The sequence below is a fragment of the Perca fluviatilis genome, chromosome 14, assembly GCF_010015445.1.
Source record: "Perca fluviatilis chromosome 14, GENO_Pfluv_1.0, whole genome shotgun sequence".
NCBI lineage: Eukaryota > Metazoa > Chordata > Actinopteri > Perciformes > Percidae > Perca > Perca fluviatilis.
In genome coordinates, this window is record NC_053125.1 from 20,905,565 (window position 1) to 20,929,559 (window position 23,995).

A 23,995-nucleotide genomic window follows, 5' to 3' on the forward strand; every position below is an offset into this window, starting at 1 on the left:
ATTTTCCTGTAAAATTAAGAAATATAATTATTTAAAAAACAAACAACAAGAGGGCCGAATTGTCCGCCCACCTAGCTAAAGTGACGGTAACGGTTAGCTAAAGTTAACTAAGTAACTAGCTATCTTTCACATTTAAACTGTCTTCATTTGTCAAAGAGAAGTCCATTTGTGAAAACCGTTTCATTACCATCGACGAACAAACACGTCGTTAACTTTGTTTAAAATTGTACACTCACCAACTTCATCAACTCCGACCGTCAACATTTCCCCTCACATTTAAAGGAGCTGCGCTTCAATAACAAACCGCATCGTGAAGCAGGAAGCAGCGTGACGGATATCAGCGGGAGCAAATAGCAAGTGAGAAAAGTTCAGCGGGTGAGTAGTTCTAGCCAATTAGAGTGTCTGTGGGCGTTAACGGTACTGGGGGGAATACAGTCAAAGGGGGAATTCCACTTTGTTCTTGATCTATGATCTTGATAGGCAAGATACAATTTTTTTATTCATGTAAGAATCTGGTACACACACACACACACAAAGCACGTCAGTGGTTGTATTTTTTTTAGATTACTTTATAAATAGAAAAAAAAATATTTCCCTATACTGAACATACTCAGGCTCTTTTTTTATATTCACACTTCATATCATCCCTCACAGAAATACTTTAAAGAAAAGAAGTATTCTGTGCACAATCAACATTCAGATTGTAATGCAGAACTCCCTTTCAAAAATACAACATATTAGAAAGTGCAATGCAAAATGTAAATAATAATAAAGAAACCATGATTTAAATCAACATGGCTGCAATAAATGTCTCCGGCTCCAGACCAGCGGTGAGCATTTAAACCATTGACCGATGGTCACTTATCTTTTTTGGTTTGGGACACCTTAAATAAAATAAAACAGTGTGTACTTTATGTATGTTTACATGGGTTTACAGTACATATATGCATGGGGTGTACAACTTGTAAACTGTGAGTGAGTTTGAACAATTTTCATTGGGCTTAATAAGTAGAAATATCCAGGATTTCACAATACAAGCATAGAATAGAGAACAAATAGCATTAAAAAACTAACTTTAAAGAAAAAAAAGAAAAACGTAAATGCTGTTTTGTAACTGTTGTAACCACAATGTAGTTAAAAAAAAAATCATAAATTACTATAAGGTACAATTTGAGATGATATGTTCTCAGAAACGTCTTAATACAGTGAAAAGTGCTACTCTAGTTTCACAGGATAACCAAGATACAGTACAGATACAGTAAGCAACATGGTTTGCCAAAAAATGGTCCATGAGTAGACAGCTCTCTGCTTTCAGTTGAATTGTAGTCTTCATTTAACCGGTCAGGATTTTATTTAGTGTCTTATCCAAAAGACAAAGGCAGCTCCTCCATGGATGTAAATGATTAGCAGGTGATACATCTTCGTTTCAGCATTAAGTCAGTGCATAGGTTTGTGATGAATACAGGTAGTGACAGGTTAGTTCATAAGACCGACCCCATTTGGTACAACAGGTTCATTTAAACAAACACTAACAAGCATTTGCAGCTAATATTTGGACCCAGGTCTGAGTGATAGATCTGTGCAGCATCTGATTGTGGAGGTCAGAAGTGAGGAGACGATTGGTCCGTGTTAATAAAGTAGGTGGTGAGTTCCCCTTTGCCCTTGACGTTGACTACTCCTCTGAGAGTGACGGTGTATCCCACGCTCTCGACAATCTGGGCTGTCTCCTCCGTCACCTGGGTGCAGAAAGAATAGTACTAGTACACAGAGAAATGCGTGAGGTTTCACTGTCTCCATTAATCCATCCATTTTTTTTGGACTCAATAAGCCTAGAGCTAATGAACACACCTGACATGCGGCGTTTCATGTTTAATACTTTGCATCCACTGATCCATCCACGGTGGCTGACAGTGAACTTATACATCTGAGCCACCTCCACCCTTCCTACTGACCTGTATCTTATCCAACACTCCTGTGCTGTCCATCCTGCTGGCCACGTTAACAGAGTTCCCCCAGATATCATACTGAGGTTTATTAGCTCCAATCACTCCTGCAATCACTGGACCGTGGTTTATTCCTGAAAATAAACAACAGGGGTGGATGATTAAATGTAAACATAGAACATCCTCTGTTCCTAAAATTCCCTCCATGGAGGTTTAAAAACAGTCTTGCATGCGCCAGGAAATATTAGAAGGAAAATATTTGTGTGATTTCTTTGCCAATTTTCTTTCATCCATCTCACATTTTAATATATATTTCTAAGTACAGTTCAGACACTAAAGTGGTGCACAGGAATCTGCAGTGTGTACAAATTATATTAAGAAAATAAGGAGAAAGAATACCCAGCTGGAAGTTTTGAGTCAGTATCGAATTAATCCAGTGTATGAAATGTTATGAGTTTGTCAGAATTAATCTAGAATACACTCACCGATCCGGAGTTTGAAGCTGTTAAAAGAGTGTGTGTTGATGAGGTCCAGTTTGCCCATCAGAGCGATGGCAAACTCCACCATGGAGCGCACATGGCTGTAGGACACCTCCACTTTCTGTAAGGGGAGCCAGAGATCATGTTCATGTAGGTCAGGGTCTCTTAACTAGAGACTTTGATTTACATTGCAATGATTGTTTTGCAAAAATAGGTTAAAAGTTATCAAAGACAAATCAGGCAAACCTTTTGTTCGTCCCGTCGAGGAGCGTGTCTCAACCCCGCAGCAGCCATGTACGTACTGCCGATAGTCTTAATCTTCTCCACTGAACAGAATTTGGGCTTTGAGAGAATCTGCATGAGAGAAATGGAAAACAGAGTACAGTCGGAGACACAGACTAAATGTAACACTGGCAGGATATAATCATATCTTCTTCCTCATCAAACCTCATCAAAGTCTGATATGATCTCGTTGAGGAAGCGCAAACACTCCAGACCGTCCCTGTTGGCGCTGCTCTCGCTGTAAAATTCTTTGAACTGAGGCACCGAGGCGAACATCACACACACACAGTCATATGACTGACTGTACAGGTCCTGAAACAAAAGTAAAAGGACTTCATTCCAAGATATCATGCATTCTGCAAAATTTGCAGTCAGAAGTCAACAGCGTCAAACCTGTATAGTTAAAGATTTTCTAAGTGTCAATTATTGTCTCAATGATGGATTTCTAATTTTGGAATGAACCCTTTCAAACAGGTTAAAGGGTTAAGGTAGAATAAAAACATATTCTCATATAAAGACAATGTCACAAAATCACTATTTTTTTCTTTCTCCAAAAATTTCATAATTTTTTAAAAGACATGCTTTCAAATCTTTTCGCAGCTTACTTTTTTGTGATCTAAAATGTATTATGCCTTATAATTTCAAACAAATGTCACATTCTGTGTACAGTAGAAAACGATGAATGAAAGTTGGCATGGCTAACAGTGTGGCAGGATAACCAAGGAACAAAATTGACTGTACATCTATTTGCCGTGTTTTGTTTTCTTTACCTGGTTGCGGACAGTTTTGCCCATAAAGAAGGAGGCGACATGGAGCGGCAGGACGTTCTGAAGGAGGAGCTTGTTGACGTTCTCCATGGTCTCCATCTCCTCTCTCTCCGTCTTGAAACAGCGGTCCAACAGGAAGTCTACTCTGCAACCCAGCTCGTCCTGGCAGAGAAGGACACAGAGTACAAATAAGCATGAACAAATTTGCATATACAATCATTTTGTTTCAAAATCCTTCATTAAATGACAGAAAATACATACTGTATACTCATTTGTGAAACACGTACCTGTCTGGCCAGAATGAGGCACACAATGTAAAAGATGACCAGCCAAACCCCGGACATGATCTGAGGGTCCTTCAGCACTCCTGGTCTGTAGAAAAACACATTCACATATTTAGAGCCATGCTCACTCTTTTTTTCCCCATCCATTACATAATCGCTCAGACAAGAGTGTCTTGTGTCTCTCAGTGAATGGGGCCTGGACCCCCACGCAGGCCTCTTGCCATAGAAAGCTCTTGAATAAATGATGGTGAATGGAAACTCCAGACAAGGATTCACAATCTGGAGTGGCAGACAAAAGACAGGAAATTTAACACCTTGGCTGAGCAAGACGGACAGTGTGATGACTATAGATAGCAGTGAATGAATGTAGACGAGTGGAAAGTGAATATAGGCAAGATTACTGTGTGACTGTGTGGACAGCTAGCAGGCTTGAGCCCATATATATATATATATATATATATATATATATATATTCGTGCCTACACACTTTCATGCATCTTATTTGTCACAGTTTGTCTATTAACACAATGTAACATATTACATACTGTATTTAACTTTTTCCCATAATGACTGTACAGTATGTTATGACTGTTTGCAGGGTGACCATGAGGTTAAAAAGATTATTCTAACACATGCTTTAAACAACTTAATAGTGCTTGAAGTTGTTATATGGTTATTTTTGCCTTTACATAACCTTTCTTTAGGAAAGTACTATATAAATAAATATTTACATTCTTACTTTTATGGCCCTAAATTGAACTAAGAAGCAGTTTGAGTCATTATCACGTTAAGTGCTGTCAGTGAATTTCACACAACATGCACATGTTTTAAGTCTATCTGCAATAGGATATACAGAAGGTAAGCATCTAAAGTAGATTGAAACCTAGGGCTGCACCTATTAATTACAGTATTGTCATTTCATTAGTGATTGAATATAATTAAAGTGTTTAGTCTACAAGATTTTGGAAAAAAGTGAAAAAACTCACAATCTGCAAGAGCCCAAGTTTAAGCCTTAAGTTTATTTTTCATGTTTGAAAGACTGCAAAACTCAAAGATATTCGATTTATAATGATCCAAATCCTGAAATTTTAAAAGCTGGCACCAATGATTTTTGCAGATTTTCCAAGTTTATAATTTAAATGGTAATGCATGAACCTGTTGAGTACTTTTCTGTCGATCGTCTCATCAATTAACTGAGTAATCGTTTCACCACCCGAAGGCTGCTCATTGCTGTTAGGGAGGCAATCTTAAGTCTAATATTACATGTGTCAATATTCATAATCAGGACTTAATTTGGCAAAAAAGGAAAAGAAAGCAGAGCAGCCCTGCAGCTGCTTCATTGTAATTTTCAAAATAATGTTAAGGCACATAAAGCTACATAGAACCCCAGGTGTTTCCATGTGATTGCTAGCCTAGAAATCTAGACGCACCCTATCGGCAGCAAATGTAATTTGCAGCCAGGGGGTCTAGCAACTCTGTTGGCTCGCGAGCTGGAAAAACCAAACTCTAGTCAGGCCAATCACATCGTGTATAGAGTCGGTGGGCGGGGCTTAACATAATAACGGCACAGTTACGACGGTTCCGTGTGAATTCCCTGCTACTTGAAAACAAAGACGATGGCTGCTGCTGCTGGCGAACATCGGTCTTTCGAATCGACTTTGGTCGCGACTCTGGAAGACTTGAAGTTAAACTTTTCTTTGAGAAAATAACACAGAACGGCACTGAAGTCATTCTTAAAAAAGGAAGATGTGTTCGGAGTTTTGCCGACCGGATACGGCAAAAGTTTAATCTTTCAACTAGCTTTGCTCTGCCTGGTTGTAGCGCTATCCTGTTGCGTGCAGAGGGAATTTGAAAGACAACCCCTTATCCCACCCCTCGGATTGAGCCCTGCCAATGGTGAGTTCCCAGACCCAACATCTTGATGTGGGCCTGGCTTGTCAGGCTATGTGATTGCATTTGCAGTGTCACTCACTGGGTGTTGTTGTAAAGCAGGTTAATGAGGCAGTAGGACCTCGGTGCGTAAACATGGAGGAAGAGGGCCAGGTAAACCACCACCGCCAGGGTGAGCAGCAGGACCTTCGCAGACATGCTTGTCCTGATGAACACGATCACTCCCAGCATGGCCAACAGGCAGCAGTAGAGGTAGTACTAGATGTTTGAAGAAAGGAGGAGAAAAAAATGTGTGTTGCGACAAGGTATGTAGGTTTGACGCTCAACATTCAAACTAATAAAGAATCAATAAAGAACCTTTCTTGGGGTTATAAACTATCTTTTTTAAGGTGCAGTTCTCCTTTATAAGTGAAAAAGAATGAAGGCCGTCATCTCTGCCACAATTATTACATTACACCCTACTAAGGTTCACCAAACATGTACCTACACCATGCCGGTCATCCAAACAGCCATACACCATCCATACACACATTTACCCTATATATGACTTGCATATTTGTACATTCAATCTTCAGTCACACTCATTTAACATAACTGTTGTATACATTGTCTGTGAATGTCTGTAGGTATGTTTGTCTATGTCTAAGTGTATTGTTTACTCTATTTGTCACCTTTTTGTTACACAGTATCTTCACAAATAAAAACAATTATAAAAATACGAAGGCAAAATATTGTTTTGCCCTTCAACAGCAAAAAGAAAACTGACTGTTCATCAAGGGAGAGATGGCTGGCGTACTACTAAAGGCCACCTACAGACATGTGAGGGGGACGCTACATGCATTACCTGTAAACTAAGTTGCCTAACTAATTCTGTACTTTTTGATAAAGAAATGCAGCTTGTAAGAGTATAATGAACAAATGAATAATACCCATTTTTGCTCCGTTGTTTTGTCTTTTGATTCTCAGGGTTTTGTGTGTGTATGTATCTATGTATCTTTTGTTTTGCTTCTTCCGTCTTGTGCATGTGAAAAATGAAATGAAATGAACAAGTTCTTAAAATTACAACATGTCACGGAAGACATAGAATAGTTCAAGTTTTTAAAGTACTGTGTTACATGCAGTTCACTAAAAGGCAAGTGATAAATCAGGCCTGATTACAGCATGACAATATTTTCCTTTAAGGATTATAAGCCATATAATAAGAGGACATATTGATTAATAACATGGTGAAATGTTAATCTGGAGGTATTTACAGGCACAGTGTAGAGTTTGAGACCCTCCAGCTCTGTCCTGTTGGTAATCGATGTGCAGTTGTTTCCCGGGAGGAAGACCTGAGAGACAAAAACAGGAGGACAACAACCGAGAAAAAGTGATTGATAAATGTATCTATTGATGACAGAAAATAGAGCAAGAAGGACAATTAGGACAGAATAACTGGCAGGCAGAGGAGGAACTCACAAAGTTGAGGATGGCCATAAGCAGGGTGATGAGAACACAGAGAGTGACCACAAACAGACGCAGCGCCGCCTTGGTGGCGACGCCACGCGACAGCCCTGAGATCCACTGAACATTCAACGGCATCTTGGATTGCCACTTCTGAAAAGAAACATACATTCAAACATTCGGACATGTTGATATAAAATGAAACTAACTAATAACAACCAGTGAATGTCAGGAAGATAAGAAACTTTCCAAAAACTTGCAGTACATTAAAGGTAATAATCAGCAATAGTGTACACACAGTTTGTAGTTAATGTTTCAATCCATACAAAACCACCAGCAACAAATTAATGACCTTAAATCTGTTATTCGCATCTTGAATTTATGTTTACATAGGCGGAAGAATGTAGTTTTTTCACCTCATCTACAGTAGCATTTTATTTAGATGCACCTGCTTTCATTTGCTGCTGTTGAACAAGCTACTGACACTTAACCGGATCACCTGTTCATATGAAACTGTATACTTCTTACCGACACAATGCCAATATTTTCATTTACCTCCAGGTATCCAGTGAAAGCGATGGACAGAAGCAGCACCAGCACAGGGAAGGCTGCACCGTACGACACTGCCATCTCAAAGTTACTGGAAGGGTAAAACAATTGACACTGTTAAATAAAGATGCGTGTATACCAGTTGGTGGAAGAAGTATTCAGATCCTTTACTAAATTGAAAGTAATAATACCACACTGTAAAAAATACAAGTTACAAGTAAAAGTTCTGCTTTGAAAATGTAACTTAAAGTGATGGTTCGGAGCAATTCACCCTAGGGTCCTTTGCACCATGACCTCGAGCCAAACACCTCCCCAGAAGCTTTTTTCACCTGGGTCGAACGTTGGGAGAGTTAGCTAGAGTAGCGTTATCAGCTGAATAGCTTAGCGCAGGGGCTAACGGACCCACGTTTGTATCTCGTAAGTTACCCCACTAATAATGCCCGAAATGATACCAAACGTCTACAAGTAGTACAAATAAGTTATGCTCTCATAAAACGATGGATTGGAAAGTTTGTAAGTACACCAGAAGTTTATGTAAATAACACTTGCCTGCTGGCTTCTGCTCTCTGCTGTTGTTGTTGCTGCTGTAAGACGAGTGCTTAGGGCCGTCTACAAATTACATCACCGAAAAAAGATGCAACATTACTTTTTTTTTAAAGTAAGTGCTGTAGTATAACTAGCAGGAGACAAGTAATAATTGAGGTAAGTTTGGAGACATTACCTTATTTAATCATTAAATTAAATATTTTTGTTGTAACTCTTTTCGGTGTTGTAATTTGTAGACGTCCCTAAGCACTCGTCTAACTGCAGCAGCAGCAGCAGCAACAACAGAGAGCAGAAGAGAGTGGGCAAGTGTTCATAAACTTCTGCAGTACTTACAAACGTTCCAATCCATCGTTTTATGAGAGCATAACCTATTTGTACTACTTGTAGACATTTGGTATCATTTCGGGCATTATTAGTGGGGTAACTTACAAGATACAAACGTGGGTCCATTAGCCTCTGCGCTAAGCTATTCAGCTGATAACGCTACTCTAGCTAACTCTCCCAATGTTCGACCCAGGTGAAAAAAGCTTCTGGGGGGGTGTTTGGCTCGAGGTCATGGTGCAAAGGACCCTAGGGTGAATTACTCCGAATCATCACTTTAAGTAATAGTATGTACGTATCATCGGGAAAATGTAGAAATTTTAGAAATTGGAAACAATCAAAACAGTTCTGTCAATGAACTAAGTGTTTATTGGTCTAATAATTTCAGCTGGACTTGTAGGCCGTTATATTGTTGGGTAGTTTAATTTACATGTGTTTTGTGCGCAACAAACTCTGTAAAGTAACTAGTAACTAAAGATGAATGTAGTGGAGTAAAAAGTTGAATATTTCTAGACGTAGAAGTAGACGTAGAAAGTAGACGTAGAAAGTAGCATGAAAAGAAAAGACTCAAGTAAAGTACCTCAAATTTGTACGTTTGTAGTAAATGTACTTAGTTACATTGAACCACTGTATGTATATGCAATGGTGAGCAAGTGCTTAATTTTACTTTGATTAAATTCAAAAGTTAGTATAATCAAGTGAAAATGAACTGTGAATGTGACCAAAGTGCTACTCACTTCTTAGAGACAAGCATCTGGACGGCAAAAAGAGTGACGAAGATCAAAGCTATGCAGCTCATTGAATGGTGTACACCCTTTACCTCTGAAAGGCGGAACTGGAACACAAACACATAGACATTAGACAAACTGAGAAATAATCAGACACACAGGCACACACACACGTACTGTACATTCTGCTCTTTCATGCATACATACTGCTCTATTTATGGCTTCTTAAATTAGACCAGAGAATGAAGCTACCTCTCTCTCCAGGCTCAGGTCGTTGAACAGCAGAGTCAAACAGTTGAGCTTCTTTGCTCTCTTCCTTAATGAGAAATCAAAATCAAAGGATGCATGATTGGAAAAGAAACTGGCAGGTTTAATCCCAAAATAAGAAGTACAGTCTGAAAAACATACAGTAGTAGTAAAATAAGGAAGAAATCAATGGAATTATCTATTTTTACAAAGATCAACACGGCCTAATATTTCAGAACTTATATTTCCAAATTCAATATATATATATATATATTTTTTAGATTATTTTTTGGGCTATTCCGCCTTTAATTGATAGGACAGCTAGGTGAGAGAGAGGGGGAAGACATGCAGGAAATCGTCTCAGGTCGGACTCAAACCCTGGACCTCTGTGTCGAGGCATAAGACTCTCAGTATATGTGCGCCTGCTCTACCCACTGAGCCGACCGGGCCACCCCAAATTCAATTTGAACTTTTTTTTCACAAAAAAGAAGTGGCTCAAAAATGTTGGCCAAGACAGAAATGTCTCGTCTTTTTCCTCCTGGCATATTTCTTCTGATTATCTACTAACTAAATACTACTTTCAACGGATGAAAACTTACCCTGCATTATTCAGTGGGTCCAGTGATCCCAGTGATCCCCTAACACTGTTATCCACAACCAAACTGGAATAAAACAAGAACATATTAGAAACAGCTTCAACCAAAACAATATAAAATGTAGTCCTGATTTAAAAACACTCATGTAACCAAAAAGAAAATGCACCAAATGTGATGTTTTGCTTTCTGTTGTATTATATTCACTTTGAATGACAGAAAACGGCATGCTTTGTTCTTATTCTACTTAAGTTAATAAAGCTGGTGTACTAAATTTCTCAGGCGTTTTCAATACACCTGGGAACTTACCAGTCGGAGTTGTTCTGGCAAGGTGGTCCTTCCTGAAGCAAACACACGCACGCATGCACGTGCGCGCGCACACAGACACACACACACACACACACACACACACACACACACACACACACACACACACACACACAGTGAACAAAAAATGCATGACCTAAGGACAACAGGAAAACAATATGATTTACGCAATATGTACTGGAAGCAGCACAAATACATACTGCAGACAGCTGTGACTGGTTCATAGCGAAATTGGTGGGGACTTTTTTCTTCTTGGAGGGTGTGGCATTAGGGTCGCTTAGGTCTGCGAAGGGATGGATAGTCCGCCAGGACTGCAGGTACTCAGACATCCGGATTGACGCCCGCAGCCTGGTCTCTCCTGATTTAAGAGTGTTTGCCTGAAATTAGGATGGAGATTGCTTTATTTTACTTAACTTTTCCCCCCCTCAAGAACTGTAATTTATTCCTGCATTTTCCTTCCTGAAGCTAGATCACAGCAGAGAGAAAGATGCCCATGTAGTGCATACAATAATGATAGACAGCTTTTCAAAATTAAGGTCAGTCTGCTTTCCTTTATACACACGTACAGTCTATGTCAGGAAGTTGCATACTTATATTGCCTAACCAGAAACTTGATACCTTAGTTAGTCAATTATGTAATCATGTATAATTAAAAATATATATATATTTTTCTTTCACTTTTCACATTTTGAAAGCACAACTTCAACCATAAAAGCAATGCATAAGTAATGAGTACACCTACCGATTTAGGTGTACTGGAAATGCTGTTCGGCTTGCAGGGGTCCATCACCAGGTACGTATTTCTTCCTTTAAGAAGAGGATCCCGACTCCCCCCATCCCCGTTCTCCACTATATATGCTCCGTTTAAGTGCTGCATTGTCTCCTCTGTGATGTGGACTCGTCTATTAATAATTATAGTATTAATAACAGTAGAGAAAGGTAGAGAGGCAACACGACTCAAAGTGTATCCTCCATCATCACCACACTTTCTTTATCATCTGCACCAACTCAGAATTTTGATTATCTCTGAGCAGATTTTGAGATTTTCTTACCCAGGAAGACCTCCAGACTCCATGTGGTTGGCTAACGTGACGTCATGGGACCACACGTCGTACTGCCACTTCTGCAAGCCAATCACACCGCAGAGCACGTTTCCACTGTGAACACCCACCCGCATGCTGATCTCGACCCCCGTCGCCTCTCGCAGTTTACTACAGGGAGACATAAGTATGAGTAAATCATATATATATATATATATATATATATATATATTCACTCATGCTAACGTCTGGCACTCCTTGTTGGGCCATGAAGTTATTTGAAAAATAACTTACTTTTGGTGCTTAAGTTACTTTAATAAACTCTCACACTGTTTTAAGTATCCCGATGAAGAGGGTACAATAATGAGGGGACATTAAATATTCTGTCAAATTTAAAGTGAATCGCGACACAATGACAGGAAATATGGTGCAGGTCTTTGCGACCAAAGACATATATGGATTAAGGATATATACACAAAATATTTTTCTCTTTCATCTCATTTTTCTCACAAAAATTTAAAGAAATCAATTTTAAATTTCCTAAACTCCCCATTCAATGCAACCAAAAAAGCCAAAAGAAATATGTCCACATTTGATTTACATGGAGCAAACACAAAAAGGCCTCACTAAAAATGTGCAGTTTGATAATATAATGGTCAATTTATGGCACTGCCTGTATGTACACTCTGCATGCTTTTGAGTTGTAATATATAGTGTGGTTTCAGTTGTAGAAGAAAGAGTAGTGAAATTAAAGTGCCATGAGAACCACCAGGAAGTTATATGAAGAACAGTAACATCAGATGCAAATTAATAGCACTGAATAACTTTTATGGGCGGAAAAACAGAACCCAGGTGGGAGGCACCTCAACACAACGTTTATTGTGTACACACATTTATTTTATAATAGAATTTTAAATAATCACAGACGAAGAAGGGGGGCGGGAACTGACCTGATGGCAGTGCACATGTCCAGCCCCATCTGAACACAGTTCCTGGCGTGCGTGGGAATGGGGTCAGGTAGACCAGATACACAGTAGTAGCAGTCACCCAAGATTTTAATGCGAAGACACCCATTCTTCTACAGATAGAAAGAAACAGAGAGGGGGAGTCAGACACAGAATTAGCTAGTTCAAAACCAACACAAAACTGTCCATTGTGAAGTTTGATTTTGGGCACGATGTGTGCTGGTATTCTCACCTTGGCGATGTCATCGAATCTGCCAAAGAGCTTGTTTAGCACAGCGACCAGCTCTTCTGGAGTGCAGCTACTCGCCAGCTCTGTGAAGCCCACAATGTCTGCATACAGGATGCTACACAAACCCACACAGAAAGACAAAAATATTAGGCACGCATTCACAAGATAACAGCTGTTAGTGACTACACAATAAATACAGTAAATATTCACATTTCTCTGATTTATTGCTGCGCAATTGCCAAGTGGGACTTTTGCATTCCTATTAAAATATAGTTTTTCTATCTGTGAGACGCACCTCGCTAGGGGAGCCACAGGAGAGTTTGAGCAAATAAATGTTCATAAATATCCATTTAGAAATCATCATGCTTCTTATAACTCCAGAACTTGCTTAAAATCATCAAATTTTAAGTTTTCTTCAGTATCAAAGTAATCCAGCGACAGTTAAAATGTATTAATTTTAACTTTTTTCACGTTGCACTGTAAATATTTGTTGTCTTTAGAGATGGGGGATGTTGGGGGAGGGGGGGGTCTCAGTTTTGTCCTTTCTGTTTTGAGGGGGTGCACATATTGTCAGAAAACCTCTTATATGCATGATCAGTGTAATAGGGTTGTAAAATCTGACTTATGTCCGTCTTTAAACAGTCAAGTGCACAGCTTTACGCCATTCTAAAAAAGATATCTCGAGATATTAAGAAACAGCTTTAGAGTAATCTATTTAGTGTTGTTTGGTTTTGTCATATGTGATAAAATTGTAACTGATAACTAATATTAAAGCAGGTCAAAATGAGCTCCATGTTTCTTTGCAAAATAAAATCCTACTTATACCACTTCATTGCTTAAATATTTACACTTTTGAATCCACACAACAGTTAAACACAGGGGCGTAGCACAAAATTCTGGGCCCTGTAGAAAGGCATTTTCTATGGGCCCCTCCCCGCATCCACAGCTATTCATTCTAGCATATTTTTGGGCCCTCCTCACATGAGGGCCACTCATTCCCCTTTTTCCCCCCAGTCCGACACCCATGGTCAAAAAGTTAATAGAAGGAAGGAAGAAGGAGAGAGACAAGTTATGGTTCAGCTGGAACATTCTGAAAAGCTGACATACTTAACATCACCTTAACAGTGCAACAGTGTGATCATCACCTGACGTCTTTGTGCTTCCGGACATAGAGGCTGTGAAAGTTGTTGGAGTTGGGCTCCTTCTTGTCATCGCACTTGGGCCTGAAGAGCTTCTTTATCACCTCCGTTTTCAGCTCCATGGCGATGTACCGTGGCAACACAGACAGGAGGAGCTGCTCCTGTTGCCGAGGACACAGAGGGGTCGGGGGGTGAAAATGTGCGTGGAGAAGGTGGGTAATGAGTTTTGAGATCTTGTACACTGGGTCATTGGATTTCTGTCCTACAGAGGCGACGCTCTGTACAGGCTGTAAAAGAAATAGCCATCAAAAGTCCCTTTGAAGCGATGCCATGTTTACTTAGTGGACCACGTTTCATCTATTTGTTTACTTGATGGGAATAGTGTCTATTTGGGTTTGCCTATTCTATTGCTGCTGGGCTTCAGGCAAGTGAATGATTAATCTGTTGACCAAACAGCCAGAAAAGCATACAGGAACCAAGCCCAGGCTGTCCGGGTAAAGAGCCATTTAATGAGAATGATTACACATAACGATTTTAAATATGGAGTAGCTGAAACAAGCTGCACAGAAGAGAACCAGACAAGATTTCCATAAATAAAGCAAATAAAGGCTGAAATTGAATGAACTGAGCTGTTACGTTCTTTTTTTTTAGCTGAAGTCAAAGAAACAATTTATCATTTGAATTCAAGTTAAAGTTATGCTGTTTTATGAGTTTGAAGCCAGTGTTTTTTTTACCTGCTGATATTTCCTTATTTCCTTCCGGGAGCGTATGTTGCTGAACTTTTCTCTCTTTCGATTGGATATCCTGAGATCGTGCTCCGTCATCCACAGATGGAAAATCCCGACGCAGTTCACACACATAAACAGCAATGCATTTGCCACCAGCTGAGAAGGAAGTCAGACGAGAGCAAAGGAGATTATTGATACTTTACGAATTGTGATGTCCCTATTGTACTGCCAGCACAATAAGAGCAGAGGAACTGAACCACTATTGTAATATGCCAGATGACAGAGAGTTGCAGTACATGGACATTATTATTTTTTATTTGTGTACATTTCATGTATTTTATAACTAACTGAAAAACACAGTCTGCTATTTACCAGAAGACAAACAACGGGTTATGTAAAACCAGTTTCAGGACTTCTCCATTAACCAAAAAAAGGGTGATGCAGATTATTTGCATACCTTTGCTTAACATCACATTTGAATTTGGAGGCTATTCTTTGGCACATGCACATGCAAGATGCACATCTCTCTCGATGTGCTGGTTATTTGCAAATGTTTGCCTCCCCCTTAAATTTGAACATACTTTATTATGTTCAGGTATTTGTTTTTTAATCAATACTAAACTATGCATCAGTACTGACACACGTAGCTGTGACTTATTATAAATAATGGGGAAGAAACTAAAGCTGAAAAGAAAATGGGAAATCTATCTAATATATTGTGTTAATTAGTGAGCTGCAGAGAAGTTGGTAGACAGATTTTTTGTACCTTTAAAGGTCCCATGGCATACAAATTTCACTTTATGAGGTTTTTTAACATTAATATGAGTTCCCCCAGCCTGCCTATAGTCCCCCAGTGGCTAGAAATGGCGATAGGTGTAAACCGAGCGATGGGTATCCTGCTTTGCCTTTGAGAAAATGAAAGCTCAGATGGGCCGATCTGGAATCTTCTCCTTATGAGGTCATAAGGAGAAGACATATGGTTACCTCCCCTTTCTCTGCTTTGCCCGCCCAGAGAATTTAGTCTGCCCATGAGAAAGAGAGAGACATCATGGCTCAAGTGGCAGTTGGTCAAGGCCACACCCCCAACCTCCACCTTGCTCCCCCCCCTCTTTCCTCCTCAATAGCTACAGACACAGAAATGGCACATACTAAAGAAAGCTCATTGTGGGACTGGCTCTAGTGGCTGTAATTCTGCACCAAGGCTGAATTTCGGGAAAGAGACTTCATATACAGTATTAGGGGACCACTAAGGTCTATATAAAAGAGAATTCAGATACAGTATTAGGGGACCACTAAGGCCTATGTAAAAGCATCCAAAGAGCACCATGTCATGGGACCTTTAAAGAGCGCTAAGCTAGCTGTTTCACCCTGTTCTCAATCTTTATGCAAAGCTAAGCTACCTCAATGTAGCTTTACATTTTACTTAGCTTACAGATATGATAGCAACATAGCAAATATTTACCTGCACAGCCATGTCTGGTGTCTCTGGGCTTGTGACAGGGACGTAGACGCTTATGATGATGATGTGCGAAAGGCTGGTCCCAATCCCAAACATGAGGGCCCAGGCCATAGAGAGAGGCAGCACTGTGTACACACTCAGAGAAAGGAAGAGGAAAAACCCTACCTGAAAGGGTTAGGAGAACCAGGTGGAGAAAGACACAAAGAGTTAGAGGTTAATAACTGTTACATAACAAAATAAATTCATCATTCTTTCTCTTGTTGCTTCCTTCTCACTTGTTCCCAAGTAGTGACAGGTCCCCCAGTGAAGATGAAGACTATGGCGATGACATACAGCGTCCCCCAGACGAAGAGGGCCAGGGCTCCTCCACAGCGCCTCAAGGTGGCCAGCCAGGGCAGGCAGACGAGCAGGATGGCACTCAGACAGAGAACCACACACAGCGCTGACAGAGCAGCTACATGGAAAATGATGTTCTGTGCAGATATGGGCGAAAGGTGCAAGTTAACAAAAGCCACGTTCTCTTCCGTGATTTACTGTTAAATAGGGCAGCATGTGAAACCTGCAGAATTTAAAAGCAGTAATGTCTTCAACGGTTTTCTTCATCGCTGAATAGATGCTGTGTGGCAAGCAGTGTTTAAAAGAAATGTCATTTGCAGACACAAACAGAGGCAAAGGAGCACGTCATGTTAATATGCATTTGCAAAGACCTACCTACCTATTTTGACCTAGCTGTTCACTACATCCAAAAAGTCTGCCCTACACAAAGGACTAAAATTAAAATGCCTTTATTCATCAGACATGAAAGCCAGGCTGAGCTTTAAACAGCTGGCCCAGTGTTTTTAATCTCCTCCTGCCATGTGAAGTAAAGGTATTTTAATTTTTCCAATGAGACATGTCGGGTGATACTTTTTTCTTTCTTCCAGGGAATTAACTCGTTGTTGGTGACGACATAGACTTCCAACGGCCTAGTAACAAATTCATTTGTAGTGTGTTCAACAGGTTAGTTTGTGTCAACCAAACTTTCCACTGATCCATAACATCTTTGAATTTGTGGAAAAGCTAAATAAGAAAACACATTTAAACACAGTCAATATTTGCAGCTCTAATTTGATAAATAAAGGATAAAGCTCTGTGTGATTGGTTGGCAAACCAGCAGCATCTTGGTCTTTTGTACTTTTATGATGTCAGAGAACAAACAAGCCTGTGCTGCTGGAAGATCATGATGGACCAAGAAACAAATGTGGAACGTTTATTTTTTATTTATTTTTATTTCAGTTTATCATAAACAAACAAAAAGCACCAGTTCCTGTGCAAAACTACAATTTTGCCCCCATGTAATATTTTGTATACCACAGATACTAATATATCTGAAGGGTCTTGCTAAGATAATGTTTCGATGCATCCTGTCGGAGTTATGTACAGCACTGTTAACGATTCAAGTTAGTATTAAAAGGCAACTATATAGCATTTTCAGGATTATACTTGGGGCATTTTGTGTTTGTACTAGAACATATTTACATGCTTTAATGTAAAAAAACACTTTATTTTTCTCATACTGCCCATGGCTGCTGCACCTGTATTCACTCTCTGTATGAGACGCTCTGTAGGAGCCTGTTTCTTTAAGCCCTCTTCCGAAAAAGCCAAGTCTGCTCTGATTGGCCAGCATGCTTCCTGGAAACTCCGGAGCCTCCACTCCGTGTTTCGCTAGTTGAAGCTGTAGCTACTGCAATGGAGTATAGTAGCCTAAATTTTCTGTTATTATGCAATTATAATATTAGCAAAAATCCCAATCAAACAGTCCAATTTTCATAAACACATGCTTTTGGCTTGGTCTCTCTTATTTAAACATAACTTCTCACCTTATCAATATTACATTTGGCATAATAAGGACAATCTCTTCAAAAACTAATCTTTATTTTTTGAAAACTGGTACAGGAATAATATTTTGACACGAATGGCGTTCAGTTATTCCGATTTTTTGCGGAACTTTCAAATTCCTGTTTCGGTTAAGGAGTATGCAATTGTCTTCGATGCAATTCCTTCTGGAATCAGAATGCTGCTGGGAGGCATTCATTTCCCATGGCCACGGACTCACAATATGGATATATCTGATACTGCTGTGGGGAGTTTATGCTTTTCTGCGGCGCGCCGGACTAAAAATAAAACAATTAGGACTTCATACCAAAAAGATATTGTTACTATTCCTTATATAATCCCATATTGGAACAGTTTGATAGAGAATGTCCCTTGGAAAAGATTGGTCTTTGCCTTTCAAATATGTGCTTACTAATGAAGTGAGAGCAGTTACGTTTAAATTAATTCACAGATCTACCCAGCAAAGTGTGTACTTAAGCAGTATAAACCAGATATTGAATCTGAATGCTCTTTCTTTAAAAGGCAAGATGAAAATATGTCCCATTTATTTTGGAAATGTTCCTACACAGAAAAATTCTGGTCAGATGTCCTTGAATTTATCCAAACTTATTTTGTTTTTTTCCGGATTCTTTATTATTAATCTTTTATTTCTACTCTCTAAATATCACATCCATAAAATTAAGTTCAGGGGCTCTAAACCTTTCTTTCCTTGAGTGTAAAGTCAATGAATATTTGGACTCCATAAGATATTCAAAGAACTGTAAAGCTCCGAAGACTGTGCAGATATATTCAAAACTTGTCAAATCACGTGACTCAATGATATTGGAACTCACTTACTGATTTATGCTATGAACTGGACTGCTTGTTGTCTAGCCTTGCTGGACTTTGCAGACTCCTTGGGATATGATTTGTTTATATATTTATTTTGTAGTTGTGTGTATGTGTACTTGAATGTGTTGTTTGTAACTGCAAATGCTCTCAATAAATTAATTGAAAGAAAATTTATAATAATAAAAAAAAAACCTGCAACAGAATATATAGCAGGACTTTGTACCGTGAAAAATACTGATAAAGGCTTTGAAACCAAATATTACACAACCGGACATGTCCCAGCAGTAAAGTGACCGGAATTGGGGCCGAGATTACAGCTACGTCGCGTTAGCATGTAGCTGCTTAATAGTTAGCACTTAGCAGTATGCTAACGTTAGATTGTAGTGGAATGAAGCAGCACCTTCTACCGTCAAAAATTGCAGTTAAAGGCTTCTGAACCAAACACTACCCAATTGGACATGTTTCAGCAATAATGCAACCCGGAATTGGGGAGAGTTTAACAACATTTGCAGCCCAGATGACATTGTTTTCTGACGTTAGCCATGTAACGTTAGCTACTATAGTTAGCAGTGGACACTTAACAGAATATAGCAGCAATTTCTACAGTTATAATAAAGTCGCAATAATAAAGGCACTGGCAGCCAAGGTGACATATTTTACTGCAGTTAGCATGTAGTTACATGGGACAATGTTAACACCGCAGTGGCTTAAAAATAAACACTCCAGTCCTGCCTTGGAGCAGATGACCAATCATAGCAGGCCGGCTTAGAGTTGCGTAAGACTTAGAGCGTTCAGAATAGTTTGAAATCTGAACGTTTTAGCTCACATGGATTTGTCTGAAATATGTTTACCTCATTATTTTAACATTATAACATTGTAGATATGACAATGTGTTTTGATTGTCTTTTTTAAATTGCAGGTTGATATAGATGACAAACAGTTTTTCATGAGTGCCACTGTTTTGTTGGAATGAGAAGTCATGTTGGCTTTTCAATTGAAGCACAAGAATGTTGTGGTGTTTTTGAAGAACAGGTTTAATGCTCCATTTCCTTCCCCCCCCCCATGAAGTTGGCTGTAAAACCTTGTTCAGCAGAGTGCTCGTGTTGACAATCATTAAACTGATGTAATTATATTTGAATGTCCTCATTTACTTTGTCTTCCCTGTCTTCTGAGGCTTTCAAAACGTTAACTGTCTCTTGCAGTGATAAAATGTAACCTATCAGTGTACAAAATATCACAACTTCCTTCCTCATACCCAATCAGTTTTCTGGGATTAGTACAGTTATCTTAATTTAAATAGGGCCAGGGTTGCTTTCATGAGATTGATTAATCTCTCATAGAGCTGAAATGATTTGTAATTGATTGATTGGTTGATCATTAGAGAAATAAGCAACTTTCTTTGAAAAGCGAGTCATTTTTCTGTAATTCTTCTTACAAAACAATGGAAATAAATCCAACAAATTTTCTCATTTCAGGTTTTCCAGTGTAGGGACTTCCTCGCATAATAGTAAACTGAATACATTCTGGTTTTGGACTTTTGGTCAAAGAAGACATTTGAAGATGTCACTTTGGACTTTGAGATGTTATAATCAATAATGAAAATATTTGTTGGTTGCAGCTCTTTTTTTCCAATTATCATTTAATCTATAATGTTTTATTGTTTTTTTTTTAACATAGAGCCCAAGGTGAGGTCTTCAAAATCAGTCAAAATCCCCCAAAACTGAATTTGCAATTATACAAAACAGAGACAACATTTGATAAATAACTATTAAACCTTTATGTATTTGTCAAACAGACACGTGGCAGATTGTGAAGTAAATGTAAAGTTTAAAAGTGTGTTTGTACATGCGCAGCATGCACCTTCACACACACACACACACACACACACACACACACACACACACACACACACACACACACACACACACACACACACACACACACACACACACACACACACACACACACACTTTCCATATCTCACCATTCGTGTGGTGGCAATGATGACGATGAGGGTCACACAGAAAGCCAGAGACAGCACCAGTCCTGTCAGCATGGCCGGAGTCTCCTCCACGCACTGCAGAAAAGCCCTGTGGAACGCCTGATAGCAGCAACACACCCCCTCTTTCACACTCTGCCTGGATCGATTGCTTTGCCTTTCCTCGCGGTCATCCTCGTCTCCGTATTTGTCATCCCACCTGACATCGATGCTTTGCCTTGTTTGGGCAACTTTGAATGAAACTTCGGGGAGTGCGGGCGTACTGCCGCTGAGTGAGTTTTCTGCTTTTGGTTTAACAGTAAGGTCTGTTTTGGAATCACCTCTTTCATCGTCTGGACTATTCTTGGTGTTTTTGTTAGAAGTGTCTAAACTGGTTTCAGACAAATTGACAGGAGTGTTAGGTTTCGTCTTTTCAAAGGGCTTTCCATCGAGCGCACTGCAGCCGTTCGTTTGCGATGAGGTGCTGTCAGTTTGTAGCCTGTCAGAGGATGAGTTGATTGGAGCATCATGATCCGTAGCCTGCGGAGTCACACCTGTTCCCTTCAACCAAGAATTGGCCTTGAGAGGTTTAGTGGCCTGCGCTGTTTTGGCCACACCAACCTCTACGAAAACCTGGGAATCACCAAGTCCTGACTGACTCACGGCAGTAGAATTGCTTGCATTTAATTTGGCGTCATTCCCTTGCAAAATGTTAATGTCACTGCTTTGTGCCGAGTCTTTTGTTTGACTGAAGTCGTCAAGCTCCAGGATATTGCCTCCAGGGATTTTGCCCGCTCTATCACTGGAGACGACCACAACGTTCGGCACTAAAGACACCTGTGGTGCTTCTTCTCCAGGCCTATCCTTTTCCTGAAAACCTTGTAACTCGTCTGGCATTGCGACCTGTGGGAATGTGATGGATCTCGCCGTCTATCGACTTGTCACTTTGCTTTTTCTGGCTGTCTGTCTCTCAGTCTACATAATAAATACACTGTATAGTGTTTATTTATTTGTCGTTTCCTTGTCAGGTGTTGTTTAGGTCTGTGCAACAGGGAGAGCTTCCACCTTTGGCTGTGTGTCAGATTAAATTCATTAAGACAACAAAAATAAGATGGCAATGTTGAGACTGTTCCAGCAAGAGTCCAGCTCCTGTTTTAAATCCTCTCCTACAGCTAAAAAGATATTATCCAAATAGATTATGATGATGACGCCAATAATGAAGACGGTGTTCTTTTGAGGTTACATAGATCCGTTAAGTCCCAAAGATCACTGGTAAGGACTCTTAAACCATAGCACAATCTCTTTTGACGAGTGCAGATGCATACTGGATGGAGTCTCACTGCCAAAATAAAAGATCAACAGAAAAGTTACAACACAATCAGCACAGCCAATTAATAATAAACAAAGCTAAATGTATAAATTCACTGCTGAACATTTAGATTTAAAGCTTAGAGAACGTGCTTGTGTCTGTGTGGCTAGCAAAGTCCAACAATGCGAGCGTGGAAGTCATATTAGTACATTGTTTTAATGCCATTTAAGTGACAAACATCTTCTAGGCATTTGTCCATGCATTATGCAAAAAAACGTGTTAGTCTAGCAGCTGGCTCTTTCCCCTGCAACACACTGTTAAGGTGTTCACTGGAATGAAATGTCAGCGACGCACCCAGTGAACATAAAAAAAAAAAAACATTCCAGTCCCTACCTACAGTATGTACGCTTAGTGGTTTTACTCTGATGCGCCTCTCTGTTGTCTTACCTCTTGTGCTTATTCTTCCCTGTCCCCTGACTGTACTAGTTTCCTCATACCCAGTCTGCTCAAATGTCACCATCAATTCCAGGATTAAAAAAAATATCCCTTTAATCTGCCTTTTCTGCTACAGGTACATACCTGATTTAATAGCAAAGTGATGGAAGGATCAAACAGTAATTCATATGATTCATCCGTTCACCTTGAATAACCTGCCCAGTGTAGCACATCCACCTCATGCTGTGCCCTTTTACACTACACCAATTGGATTTCTTTTTTACACTTTTACAAGAGGAGGAACTGTGTGTCTCTTGACAAACTTTAAACTGTGACACTACGTGGTAATGACAGTACATGTATTGTTGTTCCACTGGTGTCTGTTTTCCCTGTTTCACTACTCTGTTCTGCTTGTGTGTAACGCACTTTGCAAAAAAGAAGAAGAGGGGTTTTCCAATACTTACTCAGATCTATTTTATTCAAAATCAAAACCAGGAGCATGGTATTTTTTTAATTTGTCTTTATTAAAATGGTCCAGTTTCTTCTGTGCTTTCCCAGTTAAGATTAAGTTGGACTTGCAGTTAATTTGACTTTTAGATGAGTGATATTTCAATAAAACCCACATTACACACATCTCCTGATCATACTTTGAGCTTTATTATATTTTCTATAAAATGCCCACTACCACTCCCCAGAGTTCTCAAATAGCTTTTTTTTGTTTGACTAACTTGAAACCCCCCCCCCCCAAAACACATTTAGGTTATCAGACGAACAAAAGCACCAAACCTTCATATTGCAGAGGGCACAGCCAGCAAATACAGTAAAAGTAATCAACTACTTGTTTCAGTTCTATTTGTTCATTTTGAATATAATATGATCCACTGTCTTTAGTGATTCTTGTGATTAAAAATGTATGTTTCATGCCTCCAACTTTAGGGTAAATAAAGTGATGTGTCTCATGTGTTCAAAGTGGACTTAGAGCATCAAATCACACACTTTGGATGTGAATGGCAAAATATGTTATCACCAATGGGAGAACATGAATGACTTTTTGAGCTTTCTTTAAAATCAAACTAACTTGATCTCTAACGGATGACGGGAGCAGGTGTAAAAGCCTTAAAGTCACTAATCAGTCGCCTCTCACTGTTAAAAAAAACGACAGTTTAGGCTACTCATTTATTTTATTAACGTTAATAGTTCACCTATGATTTCAATATTATGGGTTCAGTAACGTATTTCACGTTAATAAAAAGTCACTGTGTGACAGGACAGAAACAAACACTGGGTTAGGACAGTAACAGTTGATGCACGAAAAGTAATTCAAAGGAACTCGTTGTAAAGATAAATAATATTCTTACCTCATTGTTTATTGCCGTCTCTCCCGTCGCTCTCTCCCTCTGACTTAACGTCAGTGTCATACACACGATGAGGGGCTCCTATCTGCGTATTTATCGCTCATCTTCCTCCGTCATCTTTTTAATTGTTGTCAAAGAGCACTCAAACGCATCTTTTTAACCGTTAAAACCGGATTGAAAAGTCGAAATGATCCCGTAACTCTGCATGGTGTCCTGCGCCACGAGCGTCAGTTCCGAGCGCGACTAAAGGCAGG

General features: G+C 39.5%; 1 protein-coding gene and 1 long non-coding RNA gene across 3 annotated transcripts; one reads left to right on the top strand and one right to left on the bottom strand.

The window, feature by feature from the left end:
- LOC120573170 lies at window positions 1–3,727 on the top strand. The gene is made up of 2 exons (XR_005641654.1): window positions 1–375; window positions 3,489–3,727. It is a non-coding gene; the product is annotated as an uncharacterized LOC120573170 (long non-coding RNA).
- LOC120573168 (adenylate cyclase type 4-like) lies at window positions 891–23,995 on the bottom strand. 2 transcript variants are annotated; one of them, XM_039822682.1, is made up of 26 exons: window positions 23,745–23,995; window positions 20,649–21,981; window positions 16,234–16,431; window positions 15,962–16,123; window positions 14,506–14,655; window positions 13,778–13,932; window positions 12,636–12,747; window positions 12,389–12,516; window positions 11,451–11,609; window positions 11,141–11,300; window positions 10,599–10,775; window positions 10,381–10,433; window positions 10,078–10,140; window positions 9,485–9,548; window positions 9,242–9,339; window positions 7,644–7,728; window positions 7,104–7,241; window positions 6,899–6,976; window positions 5,728–5,903; window positions 3,759–3,843; window positions 3,475–3,633; window positions 2,870–3,016; window positions 2,669–2,776; window positions 2,429–2,543; window positions 1,953–2,077; window positions 891–1,736 (listed from the first exon to the last, which is right to left on the bottom strand). In XM_039822682.1, the coding sequence occupies exons 2-26, from the start codon at window positions 21,537–21,539 to the stop codon at window positions 1,602–1,604; spliced, it is 3,921 nt and encodes a 1,306-aa protein (XP_039678616.1). In that variant the 5' UTR covers window positions 21,540–21,981; window positions 23,745–23,995; the 3' UTR covers window positions 891–1,601. The 2 variants fall into 2 exon arrangements, with proteins under 2 accessions (XP_039678616.1, XP_039678617.1); XM_039822683.1 differs by having other exon boundaries at window positions 1,602–1,736; window positions 10,381–10,412.